A 23346-nucleotide genomic window follows, 5' to 3' on the forward strand; every position below is an offset into this window, starting at 1 on the left:
GATCAAATTTGACCCGGATTGACAAAAAAAAACCTTTTCTCTTATTTGACCACAAATCTTTACTCTCGCTTTTAAAATAGGCTCCAATGTTCCACACACTCGTTACACGATCTGATCAAATTTGACCCGGATTGACAAAAAAAAAAAACATTTTCTCTTATTTGACCACAAATCTTTACTCTCGCTTTTAAAATAGGCTCCAATGTTCCACACACTCGTTACACGATCTGATCAAATTTGACCCGGACTGAAAAAAAAAAAAACATTTTCACGATTTGACCACAAATCTTTATTATCGCTTTTAAAATAGGCTCCAATATTCCACACACATGTTAAAAGCTCCGACTGGGTTCATCTTCAGTGCTTTGAGCCAATTCTGATTTCGGTTTGGGCTTAAGTTTGAAGTGTTATTGGCTACTTGTTCGGACCTTTTCGATGTTATATTCATAAATCCCCGTTTCGTCACCAGAAATAATGTATTTGATGTAAGTAGGGTCCTCAGCTACATAAGTACATATGTATGTACGTTGCCAAGCATTTCATTGCAGGCTCTGGTCTTCACACGAAAATCAAAAAAGATGTTCCTAAAAATATAAAAGGATACATCCAATCCAAATGAATGCGTCCGGGTCAAATTTGATCAGATGATATTTATTTTTTCTTTTCTACCTTCAACAATTAGGCCCACTTTCCTCTAATTTTATGCCAATAATCACATTTCTGTAGATCAAAATCGATACTAATAATTATAACGGCAAAATAAGCATTATTCAATACAATATAAATAATCTATCACATCATGAATGAATTACTCAACTTTAGTTTTGTTTTTGTTGTTATTCAAACATTGATTGCTTTTACTTTTCTCCGAGCAAAAACAATCACAACGACACACTTGAGTAATCAAATTATATTTGGAGCATGCACTTCCCACTGAGTGCTTTGGGATTTAACGAAGTGGAGAGATTCTCATAATACAAATATAAAGTGTAGAACAAAACTACAAAGATGCAAAGAAGCAGAATTTATTATTTGGTAATGAGGCGCACGAGTTTTATGAGGGTAGTGGTGGGCGGTAATTGAAACCATAAAAAAAGAGAGACGAAAGAAGAACAATGAAGAGTTCGACGAAACATTATTAATTATATGGAGCTTTGCACTCTTTCCGCCTTTACTGAAAGTGTGTCTATACTACGAGTCAAAATTGTATGATTTATCGCTTTCATGTGATCTTACATAGTCTAGAGATAAATATTTTTTTTCTAAAAATTATGGAAATAATTTTAACGTACTAGACGTGACGTGAACTAAAAAAACCCCAAAATGATAATTTTGCATGAGTCTCATTAATTTTATTACCCTCTACTTTTCGCATTAAAACCCGGAAGTGTATTTAGCTAACTTTTTCTCTACAGACCCTTAACGTATTCGTATTCAAATGCTAAATACAATAATGTTTGCTTCCAAAATTTTCAAAGGCTCATAGGCTTTAAAGACGGCTCTACAAAGTCCCTTACGGTTCGCCAATAAGCTAGCAAATCTGATAGCATCTGAAAACTTTTCACCGAAGCAACTTCGATGAAAAATTACCAAAACCAGTGGGGTTGCCATCACTAACGAAAGGTTGACTGGTATAATTGCTCATCTCCGAGTATATTGATAGGTTCAATAGCTTATGTACATATGTATATCTTCAAAAATATCAGTAGTATACTTCCCCCTCACTGAATATCATGTTGTACAGGATATCTGCCCTTATCGAATGTACCGCTATAACAATATGTAGTAACTCCACTATTTTCTAAGATAACTTCGAATTACGGCAGTACGATTTTGTGTTGAAAATATCTCTAAGGCGAATAAATCGAAAAGAAAGACCGAATTCTCGCTGTAATAACTGTCATTTATGTAGAACTGGGAAAAGACAGGATATATGGTAATTTTATGGCCGAAAAATAGAAACTAAACTGTAGTTCTAGCTAAGAAGTATTCTTGTATAAGTCATATTATAAAGCGGCCTATCTTTATCACGTCTTTAGTCCCAAATTATTAATGCTCATCAGAAATATCAGATTTTTTCCAAATATTAGAAGTAAGAAATTTAAAAGTCTTGCAACAGTCTTCATCTGCCTCATACCCGTGTTAAATACTACAGATCTCAGCTACAGATCAAACTCTTTACGTGTTAAACTTCGCGCTAATATTTGTTTCGAAGCGTTTAAGAAGTATCAGATCGTCAAACGGAATCACTTTAAATGTAGTGTTGCCACAAATTCCGAGCATAATTATATCTTGGACAGTGCATATTAAGTTCTCCACGTTCTTTTCCACCAAGAAAACTCTTTTGCTGCTTTTATTGGATTACTATGCGATATACCTGGCCCTTCAAAATTAAGTCTTTGTAAGAGAAACAATTATATTTGACAAGATATCATCACGAAATTAGACATAGTTTATTTTCCTAAGTAATCCTACAATCTGCGAACATATTGCTCAGATCGGACCACTATAACATATAGTTGTCATACAAGATGACCGATCCAACTCAAGTCCTTATTTGAAAAACCCTTTTATTTGATAAGATATTTTCACGAAATTTGGCATGGATTATTATCCAATGTAACGGTACAATCTGCGAACATATTGCGCAGATCGGACCACTATAACATATAGTTGTCATACAAACTGATCGATCCAAATGAAGTCCTCGTATGGACAACTTTTTTATTTGACGAGATATCACCTCGAAAATTGACATGGATTATTATCCAAGGTAACGGTATAAGCTGCAAACATATTGTTCAGATCGAACCACTATAACATATGGTTGCCATACAAACTGACCGATCAAACTCAAGTCCTTATATGGAAAACTTTTTTACATGACGAGATATCTTCACAAAATTTGGTACAGATTATTATCCAAGGCAGAGCTACAAGTTCCGAAAAAAATCTTCAGATCTCACTAATATAGCATATAGCTGATATACAAACTGACCGATCAAAAAAAATTATTATAGCTTCGTTGGAGCCTAAATGAAGGTTTTCTTGATAATTTTAATTTTTTGATAAATAAATTCTTGCTAATTACGTTTTGTTTCTAAAATTCTTTACGAATTTTTAAATTAATTTACCAACGATCTCCAATACCTCCTCAGCATGAAAAGCGGGTTAAGCATTTTTGCTTATTTATTTGAGCAATAAGTTGTCAGACGGCTGCCACATTGGCAACTTATGCCAACATATTTTCAATGCACGCGATTGTTTATTTGCATGTGGGTGTTGGATGCTATAAACACGAGAGCACAAACGAACAGCCAAACAGATAGGATGGTGGATTTATATGTATAATCTATATATTGTATATATGTATATGTATATGTGTGCGTTCACGAGGCGCATTGTTGCAACACCGCCGGCAACAGTTCTCCATTCACACACACACAGATACACATAAGCAGTTATGCAAAGCCACCAGCAATAACACCGACAATGAAATGAAAAGGAAAGAATAACTGTCAGAAAAATAGAGCACAACACTATGTATCAGCGAGCGGCTAAGCGAAAACCGTTTTTATTGTGCTGAATATGTGTAATTTGATGCAAAATACAGTTTATTTAATTTCACTAGCGCACTTTCTGAGAGTTAGCGGCAGAAATGCACATTATTTTTTTATGTACATATACATACATACATGTATATATGTATGTACATACATATATATACTATATGTTTAACATGTATGTACTTTTTTTTACTTAGATTTTGCTCTTGCTTGCATTAATATACATACATATATCATAATTTTTATTTTTGCCTTTGTTGTTGTTGTTTTCGCAACAATAATAACTTCCTTTGGGTGTTAATGTGTCGTGCCGTGTGACGTCATAGCGTCATGTTTACCCACATTCATTGTTGTCGACATGCTTGTGTAGGTACAAGTACATGCGGCCCACGCGGCGTATACGCAACGTAGTGGCAACGGCGAGAAAAATGGAAAAAGTATTAAAAATATTCTTTTTCTATGAATAAAGGCGCAAAATAACAACAATAATCGCAAAGCTTTTTTTCAATTATTTTTAACAGTTTTTATACATTAACAGCTATCTGTATGTACATAAGTATGTATTGTTTATTTTATTTTCCTTTGACGCCATGTCATTGTGCTAATTTGTGAACTGAAAATCTCTGCATATTTGGTATGTTCTACTTTGCCATTGAAATCGAAATTGAAATCTAATTAAAAGCGGCAAAAAAAAAATAATTTGATTGAAATGTCAATTATTGTTGTTGCCTTTAATGCAGTGACGAGTGTAATTGTAAGGTTGTTGAGCATTTGATTGTTTGTTGCTTTTGTTTCTTTTGGTTTTTATGGTTTTGTATTCTTTTTATTTTTGTTATTTTTTTTTTTGTTTTTGTAAATTTTGTTGTTTTTGTTATTTTTTTATTTTTTCTTTTTTTTAATTTTTTTTTTAAATTCCGTTGTTTTGTTTATTTTTTCTTTTATTTTCATTTTTTTGTTATATTTATTTTTTTTTATCTTGCTTATTCTGCGCGGTTGTTAAATCAAAAGGTAACATTGATTGTCTCGACACTTAACGGTCTATTTGGCTATGCAGTCACCTTCGGTTGTCAATTCGGCACCTTACTTGCTTACATACATATGTATATACAATTACGTATGTACTTATATTCATGTTTGTAACCAAGTAAACACATGCTTCTCGCTGTGGGCGTTTTTTTGCCTAATTTTTCCTACGTTTTTCATGTGCCAGCTTTGTTATAAATTAAATCATTGTGCTGCATAGGGTGACCCGAAAGCTTCAATAAACGAAAAGTCGGCTTATAGATTCTAATGCATGCTAGTCTTGACTGATTTTATTTGGGGTTGTTAGAAAAGGTTTTTACTATAGATTTAGAGGTTTTTTTACTATGGATATAGATAGAGACTAGCAACTTCATACATCATTATGTGCCGTAAGTGCTGAATACAGTTTAAATTTGTTTAGTTTCCAGGCCAAACCAACGTTGAATCCTTCGATTGTTAAATATATTGACCAACTAAAAATAAAAATTCGAGCTGAATGGAATCAGCTACAGCAATATGGTATAGATGTTTTATACAAGATTTATTTCCAATCTAAACTTAGCCATTTTGTGATGATTAGGCTATCCATTTAAGGATATTGCTCTTCCATTGCTACTTGTTAACCACTGTTGCATATTTTTTTTGGATTCATTATAGCATCAACAAGGTATAGGGGTCCCAAATGGTATGAAAAGCAGCGCCAAATTATTTGCCTTTAAGGAAACTTAATTAGGGAGATATCTTTAGTGCCGTCAAAAAAGGTACTTTTTTCCAATTTTATTATGGAAGAATAAAAACAGATCACATTCGATTTCTTTGCATACATATTAATAGTCATTATTGAACTACACAAAAAAAATTATTTTATGTCAAAAAAAAATGACGGAAATATCAACGTTCCCGTTGATTGACATTTTTTTGCGGCCGTCAACTTCCTGGCTAGGCTTCTTTTCCAAAACGAGAAAAGTAAAATTTTTTTATCTTTATCTTTTATTATAAGTGACTAGTAGAAGGGTTTTGAGAATTTCGAATTTCGTTTTTCGAGATAAAAATGCTTAAACAACTGTGAAAATGCCATTTTACTCGGAAAAGCGCTCTATCACGCACTCGAGTATAAGATTGTCTATAAAATACGCTTTAGTGCAAGTAAATCGGTTAAATAATTCGCTCGCAATTTTGACGGCCGGATGAAAAAAGTTAGTTTCGAGGAAACGAGCCTCAAAGTTATCCGGTTGTATAGACCGCAGCATGAAGTGCAATGGTTCTAGGGCCTTTTTTCGAAAATATTCGGAGTAAACCAATGCAACTTCGGGACTATATTTTTGAATAGTTTTTAATTTATTAAAGCGAAATTGTTTTTTTAATTTTTAGAAAATTCTAAAGGTAGCTCCCCCCATAATTATCCTGGAACCGATAACTACTTGAACGGCGCACGTAAACCAAAATTTTGTGAGTTTAGAAAATTAGGTTTGGCTTTCGTCAGACTACATAATCTGTTGCCAACCATTTTGATCCCAATTGTGATATATTTTAACCCAATAGTGTCGTGCAGCCTTCATTTTTGGTGTTCATAGTGGGTTTTTGGCAGGGCGTCTTCCGTATAAGCACACATCTTTAAGCCGTCGACGTATAGAAAAGTGTATGAAAGTGCAGTTTTAAAGTGATCGCTTAAACTTATGGCCGTAGTAAGTTATCTTTTCTCCCAGTTGACTTTCGAGGAGGACCTGATCACTTTCTACGCTCCAAAACATCTCTATTCTGTTTTTTTTTTTTGTAAAAGACGAACAATAGTTGAATGACTACGACCAATTCAAGCTAGTATTTCCGCTAAGATCATTTTTCTTCATCTGCCAAAACACGACTATAACTGAACAGTGTTCAACCATATTTCGTAAAACATAAGTCATTTCTCCGTGCCTACTACTACTACTTTTTCTTGACCTTCTTCTTCTCCCACAATAAATTTCCAAAATTAGGACTTTTTTAAGGACTTTAAACTGGTCCAACCTTTTAATAGCAAGTCAGAAGACATTTTATGCTCCAAAATGGGTAGGACTAAAGTTAAGGATAATCAGAGGCACGAAAAAATGAGAATTTTCAGTATCTTTTTTTGCTATTAAATCGTGTTATTTTACAAAAATAGTAATATGGCATTATTATAGTATGTGTTGACTTGAAGTCACGAAAATTTCAAAAAAAAATTTAATTTCCAAAGTTATAGTTGTTTGTGTTGACCCAGTTCCAAAAAAGGTACTTGCGGTGACAAGCATAAGTCCTTGGAGATTCATCTAAAATCAATCGGACAAAAAAAATTAGTTTTATAAATAGATAAACTCGGGCCTTATAGAAGGATTTTTTGTTATTTTCAAAATTAACAAAATGGCGGCCTCAGGAATTTTTTTTCTAAATTTTTGCGAAAAAATCAACAGTTAAAAAATCGAAATTTTCGAAAAAATAAAAATCCTTCGATCAGGCCCGAGTTTATTATTTATTCTAAAAGCTGTATAAATTTCATTAAAGTCGAGTTTTCTAGTTACAGTTGTCACCAGTTCAAAAAACATAGCCTTGAGAAAAACGCATTTAAAGTTTCACCCGAGCGCTTTGAAGTGCCCGAGCTCTCTTTGTTATTTGTCGAATAACTCAAAAACTAATTATCGGATCAACGTGAAATTTTTAGAGAATATTTTTAAGATATTTATTACACTTAACGAAAATCCAAAAAAATTAATTTTTTGAAAATTCTGACTACTCCTAACCCCTGATTCTACATGGATGAAACCTAAAATAAAATTCTCTCTATTGTTGAAAGTAATGAAAAATTGTCTAAATGGCGGCTTTAAAAAAAAAAGTTGAATTTTTTTTCGTTTTTGAACTGCAAAACTATATTTTTCATCAAGGCAACTGGTAATTGAAAGTGATCGTATCATTTGCCTTCGAATAACCACTTAAGCTAAAACGAAAATGCTGTTTCGAGAGAAGCGCGTTTAAAAATAAAATGATCGGCTAGATTTGAGAAGTCTGCAAATCAAAAAATATTTTACATATTTATTTAAAATGTTAGTATATTATTTTTAAAGGTATAACTTATCGAGGTGTGCCAGTCTCTTTGTGATCAGCAGTAACCTATAGTTTTCATCCCTACTCCTAAGAGTCTAGGAGCTCTTAGCAACGTAATTGTGTTTTTATTCCTATTATTTGAGATCGCAGAACCGGCTATTTTATTAATTTCAGCTCGTCTGTATTTTGAAAAACTTCACTCTTACGTGCTCTTATGTTTTGTTAAGAATATCTGAAAAACTTTTTATGCGCTTTCTTCGCTATCAAAATTTTACTATTACCTCATTTCAGTTCTTTCACTGTCTTTATATTGAGATGATCATAAAAAAATGTCAAATCGGTTTTTTTGGTTTTTTTATCTAAATTTTTCTACGAAATTATACCCAATAAATACGACAATGTAAATCACTTTCCATTTTAGGTATATTTCTCTTCTGATTTTGCTAATTTTTTTAAGTTTCTTATCTCTAATAATAAACTTTATTATTGTTGTTATGTTATTATAAACAATATACCATATGTATACTAAAGTACATATGTATGCAAATAAATAATTGTATATACTCTCCTATAAATTACCTTAATTTCAAAGTCCTCAATTATCGCCTGCCAATCCAATTTCGGTCACATTTGTAGGCAATTAGCACGACAACAGCTCAATCGCACACCTGCAACTACTAACACACACAGATCTTTATGTGGGCGTTTACGTATGCGTGTGAGCCTGTGTGTGTGTGCCTATTTTGCATCACGTTTTTCCCACTGTCACTAATTTTATAGCGCGCTTAATTCGATGTTGCAAGGCAAAAAGAGCAAAAATTGCAATTGCACCGTGTTACCACCCCGCTCGCGCTCGCTCGCCCGGCCGCTGGCTCTTTCTCCTTCTATCACCTTGACATGATTTCACTATTTGTCCGTCTGTCCGTCTGCGTCCATCCGTCGCCGGCAAAGGTTGGCAGCTCAGGTGCGCATTTAAATGCTTTGCCAAGTAGATTTCATTTAAGCCCCACGACCCTGGCTCGTTCTCACCTAGAAAATGCGAAACGAAAATAACATCGAAGCAACAACAACAGCAACAACCACAACCAATGAAACTTTGCAAATAAACATGTCAGCAACACCAGCAGAGAGTTCGAGCAACTTTGCAACTTAGCTATGCATACAAATGCAGTTAAAATAGTAAATAACTGTAGTTACCACCCACTCGCCGGTTAGTGTGTAAGTGTAAGTGTGTTAGTGTGTTAGTGTGTAAGTAAGTGGTCTTAATGACTTACTGACTGGCTTAAAACAAATTGAGTGTTTCAACATTTTATACGCTTTTACCCCCATTTACGACGCCACTAAGCCGCAGCCACTTCCACTTTGAATAATGCACATAGCTACAAGCATTACTGTATAAGTGTGCAATTAATTGCTTTGTTGCTTTTGTGGCAAAGTGTTGGCATGCCTTTGTGAGCTGGTGTTGAGAACTACATTTATATATTCTTAATTATAATATGACTATTATTGCTGCTTTTTGTGTTTAATTTCCTCAGGAGACACCCTGTATAATTGCGAAAATAAAAATTTGCTTTTGACTACATTTTGTTTTTTTCCAATTGTTATGACTCTTTAGAACAATATGTTTTATTTACAAAATTTACAAATGAAACACCCTGTATAATCATAAAGATTTAAATTTTTTTCTGTTAGTTTTCCATTTCGATTAATTGTTATTGTTGTTTTTAAGCACTACTTTGCTATTTTCCAAATTTTCACACGACGCACCCTGTATAATTGACAAAAATAAAATGATACTCAGCATGTTTTAAAATTTTCTTAACTATTATAATATTTTTAAGAAAATATTTCTGTTCTACTTTCACTATTTTCTACCGAGACACCCTGTATTATAACTTAAATTAAAATTAAATTCAATTTGCTTTAAATTTTTCAGAATTATGTTTATTTTTTGTCGTAAATTTACCCTTTTTTTTAAATTTCGCACAAGATACCCTGTATTATCTTCTTCTTAATTGGCGTAGACACCGCTTACGCGATTATAGCCGAGTTAACAACAGCGCGCCAGTCGTTTCTTCTTTTCGCTACGTGGCGCAAATTGGATATTCCAATCGTAGCCAGGTCCTTCTCCACCTGGTCCTTCCAACGGAGTGGAGGTCTTCCTCTTCCTCTGCTTCCCCCGGCGGGTACTGCGACGAATACTTTCAGAGCTGGAGTGTTTTCGTCCATTCGGACAACATGACCTAGCCAGCGTAGTCGCTCTCTTTTAATTCGCTGAACTATGTCAATGTCGTCGTATATCTCGTACAGCTCATCGTTCCATCGAATGCGATGCAAAGGATCATAAATCTTTCGCAGATCTTTTCTCTCGAAAACTCGCAACGTCGACTCATCAGTTGTTGTCATCGTTCAGGCCTCTGCACCATATAGCAGGACGGGAATTATGAGTAACTTATAGAGTTTGGTTTTCGTTCGTCGAGAGAGGACTTTGCTTCTCAATTGCCTACTCAGTCCGAACTAGCACCTGTTGGCAAGAGTTATCCTGCGTTGGATTTTCGTAGTCCTTATTTCCATGGTCGTCATCAAAAGAGGGATCACTCATCCGAGGCTTGTTGCGTCTATTCATTGGGGTATTTTTTTTACGTGGCGGGTCCCAAACCCAGCGCACAACCCTGCCGAGGGGATGTTTCGCCTTCTCACTTTAGCTCGCCTTCAAACGGATGTTCTTAGGCTACCCAGAGGATACTTGGTCAAAGACCGGAAGTCGTGAGCTGCTTGAGCCATATGTAAAAGAATCGTTTCTGGCCACTCCCAAGTGAATGGCGATCAGAGAACTATCCTCACTTGCGTGAACTTCTACACATGACCCCATCCTCCGTGATAATACCCTGTATTATCATTTAAATTGAAATTAAATTATATTTATTTTGAATTTCTCTGAATTATTATGGTTAAATATATATTTTATTTTGAAAATTTCCCCCCAGTACACCCTGTAAATACCCTTAGATTTAAACTATATTAAATCTATTTTCACTTCTATCCTATTATTTCCATCTTTTTGTAGTATAATATATTTTATTGTCAACATTGCAACATGAGCCACCCTGTATAATCATGAAAATTTAAGTTATTTTCAAATTTGTTTTGAATTGTTGTGCAAATTCGCTTTATTTATTATTTTCCCTTTAAGCACCACTAAACTTACTGCAAAATTTCCACAGTAGACACCCTGTATACTCATGCAAAATAAAATTATCTACAATTTCTTTCAAATTTGTCTGAATTATTATTATTTTTTTAAATACTATATTTTTTACTTTCAAATATTTTAATATGAGACACCCTATGTAGTTGGCTAGATTGAAATTATTTTATTTTGTTTTACTCTTTAATTATTAATATTTGTTGTGGTATTATATGTAATATATTTTATGTTCAAAATTGCGTGCTGGTTAATCCTGAAAATAAAAATTGGCCTTAATTTTCAAAATTTTTACTTGAAGCACCCTGTATAATAGCGTATATCCAAATTAACTTCAATTTACTTTTGAATTTGCTGAGTTATTATTTTGTTTTTAAAAGTTGTACTTTGTATTTTGAAAATTTGTACATGTAGCACCCTGTAAAATGGCGTAAATTATCTTCTTCATATTGAATATGTTTTTAATTTTCCATAAATAATAATAATAATAATAATATTAATATTAATTTTTAATTAGAATAACCGATAGTTTTTTTTACCCAAGGCACCCTGTATAATATCAAAAAAATAATTGTCTTTATTTAAATTAATCTCAACTTGGCTTAAATATGTATGATCTTTTTTATTTACAATACTTTATGTGTTCAAAATTTATACTTGAAGCACCCTGTATAAACTACTAAATAAACATTATATTTATTTACCTTTGGGTTTCTCTAACTTTTTTATTAGTAGAATGTTTGTTTTTTATATTTTTTATTTTTAAAAATTTCCACACGGTACACCCTGTATAGTCATATAACTCTAAATTATCGTCAATTTGTTTTCAACTTACCGGAGATATTATTATTTATTTTATGTAGCATATTAAGTCTTTTCCAAAATTTACACTCGAAGCACCCTGTATCATCGCGTAAATCCGAATTAAATTTCGATTATCTTTAATTTTTATTTTTTTTGTTACATAATATTTTTTATTTTATAATATTTTGCATTTTATAATATTTTGTATTTTATAATATTTTGTATTTTTTTAAATTTCCACACGGTACACCCTGTATATCAAAATCTTTGTAATATTTTTTTTTTATTTTCTTTTCTACTCGAAGCGCCCTACTTATCGCAAAAATCGAATTTATCATTATTTTCAGTTTTTGTAAAAAAAAATGTAAAAAACAACCACAACAATAAAAAATCACAGCATTTTGAAATGCAAAATGTCAAAAATATTTGAACACTTTGAAATGTTTATTTTTTCCTTTCATATTTAAATTTTTACTTTTTCACATTTTAATTTATATTTTTTCAAATCGTGTGCTTTTATTTTAGTCTCTTTAAAATTTATGGTTCATTAAAAGTGTGCTAAAATTTGAAGTGCTTTCCTCGCGTACTCTTAAACTTTGGCCATCTACTTAATGTAAACGAGGCATTACGAAATTGTCGGTGATATAAATTACTTAAAAATTACAAAAACTTACAACAAACACAAAAGCCGCAAACTATTTGCACCAAAACGAAAAATAATAATACTAATTAATAAACACAGCGACAGCGACAGAGCAGCAAGCAGTCAATTTGATTATAATTGTGTAATAACGAATGCCACAATTGGAGCATTTGCTTGTGGTTTCGGCCGATTACGAATTTTGCGGTTTTCATTATGAAATTACCAGCTGAACTCCTTTGTATCGTATTTTCATATCGAGATTTTCATAATACCACAGATTTTTTTGAATATGCGTATTGTGGCTGTCGCTGTGTTTTTGCGGTGGAGCCTCTTTTAACAGATATGTGTGATAACAGTGGTGAACAAAAAAAGTCGAACTAAAGATTGTGTTTTTTCCAAAAACAAATATTTTTCTGGTGCCTCAAGACCATTGGATATATAGAGTAGTACAGTAGTAGTCACTGATGATGTATATGTGTCTAAGATCTAGAAATCTTCTCAAAACAAACGGCGTTTTCATCAGTTATCTTTTAGAAACCAATCATGTTAATGTCGCCAACAAACCGCCCTGACCGGAAAAGTTTTTGTGCTAATAAATTCTCAGTGAGGAGATCTGGAACGAATCTTAATAATAAGAGAATTAATCAGGCATCGGAACAGTTTTTATACCAAAATGTTCTCATTGATCAGATATGAAAGAAATCCTAATGATAAGAGAAGCAACAGGCATCGTTGAAACATTCTTTCAAAACTTCAATACTGTTTTGAAAACTGATCAAAATTGTGCAAAAGTTATCGATTATGATTGAAACAACTTTCCATACCAATTGATTAACTCTCATAAGAAACGATCATAATTTTAGAAAAAATAATTACTCACGATTATATGAAATCTCCACACTTAAAACTTAATATATCAAATATGTTTCTAAAAAAAACATTAATATATAGTATATAGTATTTTTCCTATAATTTTTGTTTTTTTAAAACTTGTTCTTCATATTCTCATGGCTCTCCAAGAAATATTAAGCGTTTTCGAGTTCATTTTTCAAATTCTATACTATCCTTGATTATACATATTTTTAGAACAAAATAACCGCACATATCGTTTGATGGGAACCGTAATTTTAGTGTCGAATTTCCATGTTCACCACTGTTTTTAAAACTCGTTACCAACCTTTACCTCTATTAGAAAGTATAAACATTTGAATAATACACTATTTTTTACAGAAATTTTTCTGTTTGTCAAGTCTGTATCTGAGCTTTTTTCCCTCCTGATCGGCGCTTTAATCGCCTAAGCAAGTTGGCTAATATCTCGTGCTAGCTGCCTCAAAATTTCAACCTTTTGGACTTTCATTTTACGCATGTTCTGTGGGAATTTCTTAGCTGTAATGCGTAAATTAGTGAGAAGAGTACATTTCATTCTAGGTGGGAATAAAAGTTATTGTGTAAAATACTTAAAACCATTTATCATAGAAGAACTGAAAAGAAAAATGTAGTATATGGCAGATACTTTAAGGGCCGTTTTTCAATATCTGGTTATCAGCCATCTGTCAGTTAATTTCTTGTTAAAAAAGGTTCTTTACCGAAAGAAGGAGTCTTGGTTAAATTAACCAGAACTTAACTGACATATGGCTGCTAACCAGACATTGAGAAAGCGGTCCTAATTCTTTAAAATTATATTTATTGAGATCGGTATTGATATTGATATTGATATTGATATTGATATTGATATTGATATTGATATTGATATTGATATTGATATTGATATTGCTATTGCTATTGATGTTGCTATTGATATTGATATTGCTATTGATATTGATATTCATATTGAGGTTGGGATTAAGATTACAACTAATATTAATATCGAAATTAGCTTTTAAATTTTATTAAACTATTTATATATTTTTACTATAATGACATATACATATATATTTATTATTCCATATTCACACTAATTTCGTTCACTCTCCTTCCAGAATCCGTCGACACTACACATAGCCCTAATACCAATTACGAAAACAAATCGTCAAATTGTAGTCTATCCTCCGCATCGGTCACTGCCAAATCGAGCTGCCAGCAAACGTCATCAGTATACGATAAAATAAAGCATCAACAACAACAGCAACAACAATTGCAACAGCAACAACAGCGTCAACAAACGTCAAAACATCACTCGAAAGAACAACAACAACAACCGGGCACAAGATCTTCGTCGTCCTCCTCAACACGCTATCACGGTGTACATCCACATTTTCACCATCACACCGCACCAGCCTACTATACCGACGTCAATCTACACATACACACCCCGAAGGCTAACGATGTTACGTCACTAAATGAGAATTATCAGAGTGTCTACAATACACCAACACAATTGGTCAAAGAGCATTATTTTCCCAAAACTAGTACCGCTACAGTAGTGCCACCACCAATTGGCACGGGTGCTGCAGTTATTGGCCGCGCCAGCACTACATCGCCCTCGTCGCTGGAGAAGCGTGAACGCGAACGCGAACGCAACAAAGTGCCGATCGACAGTGCAAGTAGCAACAACAAAAGCGCCAACACAGCAGCTGCACGTGCGGCTTTTTTTCGTGGCGGCTCTGCGGGCAGCAGCGGCTACAACAACGGCGAAAGGCCAAGTCACGAAGCTTTAGCGAAATCGTCGCCAGCATTTGGGCGCCCTACCGAGACAGGTGAATTGAACGACACCACATACACACCATACGTTGACAGTGGTAGTAGTTTTGTTGTTGTTGACATAAATAGCAGTAGTGATTGTAGTAAATATAATAATAATAATAATGTTAAGCCATTAGACGACAACAGCGCGACAGACATAACACAACACGATAGCATAAATCATAATTACAACAACAGTAACATAAAATCCATAACGTCCCCCACATCACCGACAGGCACGAATACATCGACAACAACAACATCGGCCGGACGCAGTCGCAACTCACATCGTTTCGCTGGCAAGAGACGCGCGGTGCGCGTGCGTAGCGAATCCCGACCGATTAGCGCACTCTATGATATAATATGCAAGGAGAAGGGTCTGGATATTGGTACCAGCACCACGAACGAAGAAGACTCGTCAGCGCCGTCAAACGACGACGACGCGCATCATAGCGCACGCAACAGCCATAATACTAAAGGCAAGAGCAAAGAACGCAGCCATCCACGTAGCAGCAGCAGTAGAAATAATAGTCTAAAGAATAGTAAAGATTACGCAGAGATCTCAAATTGTCTAACCGCGTTCGTGGCCAACTCTTTGTCCAACTATTTGGGTGGCACGGCATACGATCAATCGAATATGGATCACGCTGCCACCGCGTCCGGTGATACAAACGCAACACACGATCGCGCAAAGCGCTCACACAAAGCGCGTGCGTCGAGCGGCCACAAGCCAGGCTCCAAGAAACGCAAGGATGTTGGCGGTAAAACAAAAGCGAGCACGCCGCGCAGTCCGCGTGATGAAGAGCTGAACGGCGAGACAAGCGAAGATTCGAATGACGCGTTTGCGCACACCCCACTGTCGGCGCGCTCAAAGCATCGCGCTGATTGTAATCGCCGCATGAATGGTACTGAAAAGGCGGCCTCCTTGCCGCCGCAGCTGCATGTCACAGCGCAGCACGCCACGACCACCACCGGCACAGGCATGCCACAAAAGGCGACGACTCATACAAATAATGTCGAATCAAATACTCATTTGAATGTGCGCAAAAAGTGCTCCATTCATTGTCGCTGTCAGTTGGGTTGCGAATGCCGCTCCGCGAATTCCGCTCATCGCACCACACATTATCCATATGAATATCATCAATCCTCATTACCACCAAACCTGTCATCCGGCACATGTAGTAGCGTACGCTCGCCCAGCACCGCCGATGACGAGAGTCTCGGTTACTCCCCCGAAAAGCTATACATTGAACCTGTAAATATGAATTTAAGTGGTATCTCATCTAGCCCTGCTAACGCTAAACATGCCAATAGTAGTAGCAGTGGTGTAGTGCTTGAGCCGACATCCAGCATACACTCGGTGCGCAATACCAAGGAGCGCGTTAGTCGCGCCCAGCAACGTCGCTTGCGCGAAGAGATGCGCCGTCATACGGATCTGCCGCAATTGGACTCACTCTCGCCATCCTCGCTTAGTAATATTAGTCAAGTGGTGGGTGCGGCGGAAAAGGCACTGAGTGAAGATGAAGGTGTTGCGGGCGTGAAGCAACAAGACAACCGCACGAGCAGAGCGAGAAGGTAAGTTATATTCGTGTGTAGTTGCTCGTATATCTAGCGCTTTTAGTGTATGAAACCCTAGGATATTTTGGTTGTAGTCTTGAGATATGTTCCTGAAGTTGAAGTAACTACGAAAAGATCCCATCCCAAAATATTTAAAATTCTTATAGTCACTTATATAAGGACCCAATATATCATCTCGTATGGGTTTTATAGCTGAGATCACCCGACCACGTCATATGAAAAGAACCTGTTAAATTAAGAAGAGACACTGAACAAGAAAGAGACAAGGTCATCTGGTATTGGAGTACCAACAAGTTTCCACAAATTCGGAAATTATCAGCAAAAACGTATAAAATCAGGATTAGTTACGGCCCCATTTAAGTTCCTAAAAATGTTAATACATTCAGAATGATATTTTTGACTTTTTCTGACTAAAAATCGTGCTTTATATTGTATTTTCGCCAAATTTATATCGATTAGCCATGTTCAGTCGCATTGAGATATTGTCCCACCGGAATTTAGTTTCTTCCTCACAGTTTCGCTTTATTCTAGGAGAAAGGAATCACATTTCTCTCTTAATGGCTTAATGAAATATATATTTGAGAGAGACTGACTTTTTGGCTAAATACGAAGCGATAGTCATCGGCTCAGACCCCGTATTTATCCGATTTGGCTTCCTCGGACTTATTTCTAAAAAATCTGAAAAACTGGGAACGCGACATGAGTCCATACATTACGTCAATGTATAAAAATCGTCAGGCAAACTGTTCGAGCCGCAAACAAACAGCTGCCAAACTCACACTAATTGACGTATGAAGATCAAACTTCACAAGAACAAAAAAATGGTTGTACCAATCTAGGAAAAAAATATAATATTTATCGATTCGGTTTGCTCGTGCAGTTTTTATGGACCAGACCTAGTTAAGTTTGTTATTGAGTGTATATTGACGTTTCGATACAAATTTGCGACTTCTGGGCTAATTTTAGCAATCATCTTTTTCAAGAGTGTCTCTACTGGCGACGGCGGGTCTAGAAACTCGTACAATCGGAAGCTCCGCTATCAGTAGAATGGGAACAGATCGGTTCTCCTCTCTACTCGTATGTTCTACTACTGGATATGTAGGCTTAACGGGAACTTGACCAACGCTGGGCTACCATCGCTTCATGCACTGTCGCAAGATCCTATCCTCTGCTTATTTGTGGTTATTCTAATAGGCGACTGCCCTATCGGCGACCATGCTGTAAGGTTTAAAATCCTACCATATGCCAGCTGCAGAAGCTGTATGGACGAAGTGAAAACCTCTCAACACTTCCTTATTGTTTGTTGTCGTTTGCGAGATCAAGGCTTAAACTCTGGAGATCCCCAGATATTCCAAATATCTTTATTGGCGCGTTGCCGACTTATATGTTATTAATTACAGGAGTTTTATTTGTATGTTTTCACAAAGTTCTCAAATATATAGTAATCAAAGTGGATCTCCGGATCAGCCATCAAACCTAACCTAACCACTGGGAAATTACAGTGAAAATTTTAAGTGGAGAGGCTGTTATATACCTTTGGTGATGAGGCAGCTCTCATAGGTGCGCTCCAAGCGCTCATAGAAGACATCTTTGGTCGTCATCGCGGCGGTGATGTCAGCCTTAATTTTCACGACGACATCAGTCAGGCAGCGGCACCTTCCCAATTAAGGGACTGGACATTTCAAGTACATGACCTTAAATCGTAATCCTTAATACGTTTGCAGTGGTCGTCATAAAAAGAGGGTCTCTCATTCGAGGCTGGTTTCTTCTTTTCCTTGGTGGTGTTTTTTACTTGGCGGGCCTCAAACCAAGCGCACAAAACAGGGGAGGCATATTTCGCTTTCTCACTTTAGCTCGCCTTCAAACGGATGTTTTTTGGCTATCCAGAGGATACTTGGTCTAAGACCGGAAGTCACGAGCTGCCGGAGCTGGAGAGAAAAAGAGTTCAGAGTTTTTCGTGCTTAAACTGACAGACTCGAACGTTTTGACGCAATTGAATAATGTATTCTTAGGACTTAAAGGTGTACTTCAAGTCAAAATCAAAAAAGAGATTTTTTGAAATTCTTAGCCTAACCTAACCCCTAATTAACATTAAAACTCAATTTAGTATATATGTTTTGTCTTCCTAACTACAATGTATCTTGTAGATTAAGCCAGTCTTCGCGACTCTTTATCAGCTAAAAAGCGGATCTACGCTTCAATTCACCGCCAGCGAAACAAAGCGACTCTTTGATGGCCAAATTTCAATAACAAAAAGATATCACCGGTTTTGGAACGCTTTCATGCGCTGGTCATTCAGTTTTTGAGCCGCCGTCATAATTGTCCTCTTTGTTTTGAATTATTTTTTGTTTTTTTTTATTATCTTCCAATTTGTCTTTTTTGTGTGCGCCAAGATTTTATTGCACTTTCGCTGGAGATATTCAAAGTGGCGCAAATGATTTCTTACTGGTTTTCATGGCCCGATTTTTTTCTCTATATATATTTTCTTTATTCAACTTTGGCGACGGAGAATTTGGCGTTTCGCTTTAGTTTTTTTTATATTGTTTGTTGTACGCAAAAGTTGCTGCACCGCCAATTAGACTGGCTAATACCTGCTTCCATGCACAACATAACCATACTTATGTGCCCATCTGTATGTATGTGTGTCTATATGTTGTGCTTATAACTGCAACTGGCACCCAGGGGTGCGGCGGCGCCACTCTGGCTGCGGCTATCTGTTTTTGAATAGCTGTCGGCGGTTATGGCATTGTGTCGGTCATCGTCGTGTCTCGTCGCTGCGCGTCTCTTGCTGCTCGCCGCACTGTTTGACCGTCTGCCATCGTCGTCTATTTATTAATTTGCGTTGTCAATTGATGGGTGGTGGCGTCTATATTTACCATGCATGTGTGTGTCGTCTGCGCATGCGCGCCGTTCCCATGTCCAAATGTGTGGCGCAGACGAGTATTTCGCTCTTTATTTGCTTGTGTTTACTAAAGCCATGCAACTGGTTGCCTACATGCTTTTTGGTCAACTTGCAAGTGGCGTTCGTCGCTATCAACGCGCCTAAATTTTCATTTAATTTGTTATTAACTTTTTTGATAGTGTCTGCGGTTTCTTCGCAGACGCTGTTTTCGCCGCCAACCATTTGAAGTCGCATAACGTGCATGGTTTACTGTTAGTCGCCGCAGTTTAATCATATCTTGATCATATTTCGTAAATTAAAGAAACGAGTTGTTGTTGTTGGTGTGATGCGATCAAATCAAATCCTAAAATTACCATTTAAAGTTCATTATAGACATCCGCTGCTCTTTAATTAAATAAAAATACATAAATAACATTTTTCCATATTTTTGATACAAAGTGTGATCCATTTCGAGATTCCCTACATAAAAAAAAAAAATAAACTTCAAATTAAATGCGAAGTGTTTATTATCATTGGAAAAAACATCCTTTGGCAATAATTGGCCGCGGTTGCGTCTCAGATGGTCCATCCGTTGAGTCCAATTTTCGTGGACTCGTTCGAGCATTTCTACTGGTAACTGGCGAATGAAACGCTAGATGTTTTGCTCCAAGGCCTGAATCGGAGTGGGATCGTCTGCAGAGTCTCTAGACTTTACATATCCCCACAGGAAAAAGTCTAACGGTGTCATATCTTGGTGGCCTAAAACGTGAAACTATCTGCTCACCGAAGTGTGCTCTCAATAAATCCATTGATTGATGTGATGCATGGGAGGTGCCGCTGTCTTATTGAAACCAAATGTCGTTGAGTTCGCGAGGTTCAATTTCAGGCATCAAATAGACGGTCGCCATTGATGGTTACGTTCTCACCGGCATCATTCTCGATGAAATATGGACCGATGATACCACCGGCCCCCAAACCACACCAAACCGTTGGTTTTTCTGGATAAAATGGTAGCTCTTGAATCTCTTCAGGTTGCTATTCGACTCGACTCGAAAAAATCTGATCTTCTTGAAACTTTTCAAGAGCCCATAAATCGAAGCGATGTCACTTGGGAAGGTCGAGCCACTTGCACAAGCTGTACTTTGTATGCTTTCCATTTAAGATTTCAATGAACAGTGCACCAAGTTGTTCTATACGAACGGCATCGAAGCGACTCTTCACGGTCTTCGTGTACACTTTCAGCTACGACTGATATATTTTCTTGACTTCATGCTGGACGTGGTCTATTCGGTCGAATATTATCCATTAATGAATGATGGGTCTCAAGATGGGTGATTGTGGCCGTTGGTGGCCGCTTATGCTGACCATAAGTTGAGCGAAGGACGCGAAACACATTCTTTACAGAACGTTAATTTTCGTAATAAAGTTGAACGATTTGTAAACGTCCCCTAGTTAGCGCAACGCGAAATTTCAATTAAACCCTCCTCCATAACCTTAACTTAAAAATCTTACCGGATGACAATTGTACAAGTTGTTTTGAAGAAAACGAGGTAGGTTAGGTTAGCTAAGTAGGCTGATTTTTCGTGAAGCCGCGAATAATACTACTTGGAAAACTATAGACGTCGGTCCGTTGTGATGTCCAGAACACCTATTTATGGTTTAAAAAGACTGTCGCATACATGCAAGTGCATATGTAGTCTAGCTAATTCGCCACTTTCGTAAAAAATGTGGCTACCAAGATGCTTCAACTGCTCTGGCGACAGCTGGACAGAGGAGAAAAAAGTTTCCAGACGTTATTTCCTGCAATTTTGACTAGTTGCGTCCTTCAAAATCTTTAGCCTCACCGCGAAACGACTGGCGCGCTGTTGTTAACTCGGCTATAATCGCGTAAGCGGTGTTTACGCCAATTAAGAAGAAGAAGACACCGGTTGACTGCCAATGTAACAGTGTCCAGTTACGGCACCTATTAAGTTTCACTCTGGGCCAGATGATTTTTGCAACCCCACAAGCGAGAATTATCGACCAAAGCTTACTAAGCTAGCGTGAAGTTCTTAGATTCAGCGCTCGAGTGCACGAAGACAAAGGAACACCGGCTCGTTCCGATCCTGATGAGATTGGGTGAGGGCGCCCTTTCTTGCTAGCTTCGTTTCGGTACATCAGCTTCTACCTTAATGGTTCAGCTTGAAAAACACTACAGTGATCCGGCAGATGACTCTACCTCTTACCTCTTGATCTTCGATCATCTGTGGAAAATCTAACTGCGCCTATTTTCAAGTGACACCGCCTACCTGCCTTTCCTACAGAGGTATGTGCGCTAAATAGGTTCCACGGCGCAGTGATCAGCAATACAAACGAAGTGAAAGAGGACGTCAGACGCTCTCTGAGACCCTCAATATGTCCTCATTCCAGGTGTTTGATAGCAAGCTTCACATCAATGCATTTGTCGCCTAAAGGTAGAGAAATCTCAAAATTTTTTCTTGACGGCCCCGCATATGCCAGATTAGTGCTAAAACACCTCGAATTTCATACTTTTAGTCGTGCAACGGAGCTGGCTGTTACAAAAATTAAACCACTAACAGATTTGTGTTGAGTTCAAGATGTTACAAGAGTTCTTTTGCTGATTTCTAAGTGCGATTACCTTCATCTTGAGGTTCAACCATATAACCTGAACTAAAGTCTCCTCTTCAACCGTCAGCGGTAAATAATTTCAAACTTGAAAACCCCAATGTCTTCGATTGCACTTGTCATTCAAGAGTTCACTCGTTGTCTTGTGTCCTATCGATGTTGTTTCAAGAAAGGTTTACACTCTTTTTGTGTTCATTCAAAAACATTTATTATTAGAAAACATATTCAGTAAGTGATTTCAAAGACAAAATTTATTGTTTTTTTCTAATTTTGTAAAAATTAAATTGCCACAGACATTTAAATGTCATGAATCCACATCTCAGCCCGTAATGAATTTGACCCCTTTACGTGTACTTCAGTGTGTAAATATGTTGTCTGTGTGTGAGTGTGTTTGTGGAAAATTCTAGCTAAAACTGAAATTGTTTATGCAAATTACTTTCGAGCGTCCGCTATGGTTTCACAGTCGCCAGTCATAACACGGCGTCGAAATTTCACGCCTCATAAAGTCAATTTACCTAAAAAGAAACGCCGCCGCCGGCGACAACTCAAGAAGCAACAAATACACAGAACAACAATGCTGCGCGCAACAATAGTCGAAATGACAAAATACCAATTATCCGAACGGCCGAAATGACAAATTGCCGACAACATTAAATTTATGCTTAAAGAAGCCAAAAACAAGAATAAAAACCAAAACTGAAACCCGAAAAGGGAAACAAATCAAAGAAAGTCATAAATTGAATGTGTGTTGGTTGCTTGGTTGATATGTATGTATGTATATAAAGGTGTGTTTGTACATATTTCGTTCTTACTATCTTTTGTTTATATACATATATATATATGTACAAATACAGATTAGAATTTATTGAAGAAATGGAATTTTCCAACCATTAAATTTTCTACTCGAGTTCAACACTAATTCCTCTCATTCGCTTCGAGTGAGCCGCGGCAACTGTTTTTTACTGGTTTTGTATTTGCTTGCATTTTTTCTTGCTTCCCTGTGAGGCGAGCTATATAGATATGAAAGAGGTGCTCCACTGACCCTGCAGGAACAAGGAATTGTTACCTGAAAAACAGATTTGGTTTGCGGTTTCTAAAGTTCCCATTTCGATGCCAAAAGCTTTAGAAATTCCGTTCTGCTCTAAACCGAGGTCAAATATGGCATACTTCACTTTTTAAGTTTTATTTTTAACTAATCGCTTTTTATATTTGAAATTTGTTTTAAAGGGCAATCCATTTCGAGGTTTAAAGGTTTTAAAGAAAAAACACAGAAACTTCAAAT

The 23346-nt window shown here is 36.4% G+C and overlaps 1 protein-coding gene across 9 annotated transcripts in view; it reads left to right on the top strand.

Moving 5' to 3' along the window:
* The window catches only part of LOC120777509 (serine/arginine repetitive matrix protein 2-like), a 162220-nt gene that overhangs the window by 76870 nt on the left and 62004 nt on the right, over positions 1-23346 (top strand). For 7 of the 9 annotated variants that reach the window (XM_040108871.1, XM_040108872.1, XM_040108864.1 and 4 more), the window contains one exon: positions 14278-16555. In XM_040108871.1, the coding sequence (XP_039964805.1) occupies positions 15618-16555 (938 nt within the window). In that variant the 5' untranslated portion in view covers positions 14278-15617. Of the gene's footprint in view, positions 1-12263; positions 12291-13528; positions 13727-14277; positions 16556-23346 lie in introns of those variants that run through there. The other 2 variants (XM_040108869.1, XM_040108867.1) reach the window with 2 other exon arrangements.

This window comes from Bactrocera tryoni, chromosome 5 (assembly GCF_016617805.1).
Source record: "Bactrocera tryoni isolate S06 chromosome 5, CSIRO_BtryS06_freeze2, whole genome shotgun sequence".
NCBI classification, from domain to species: Eukaryota; Metazoa; Arthropoda; class Insecta; order Diptera; family Tephritidae; genus Bactrocera; species Bactrocera tryoni.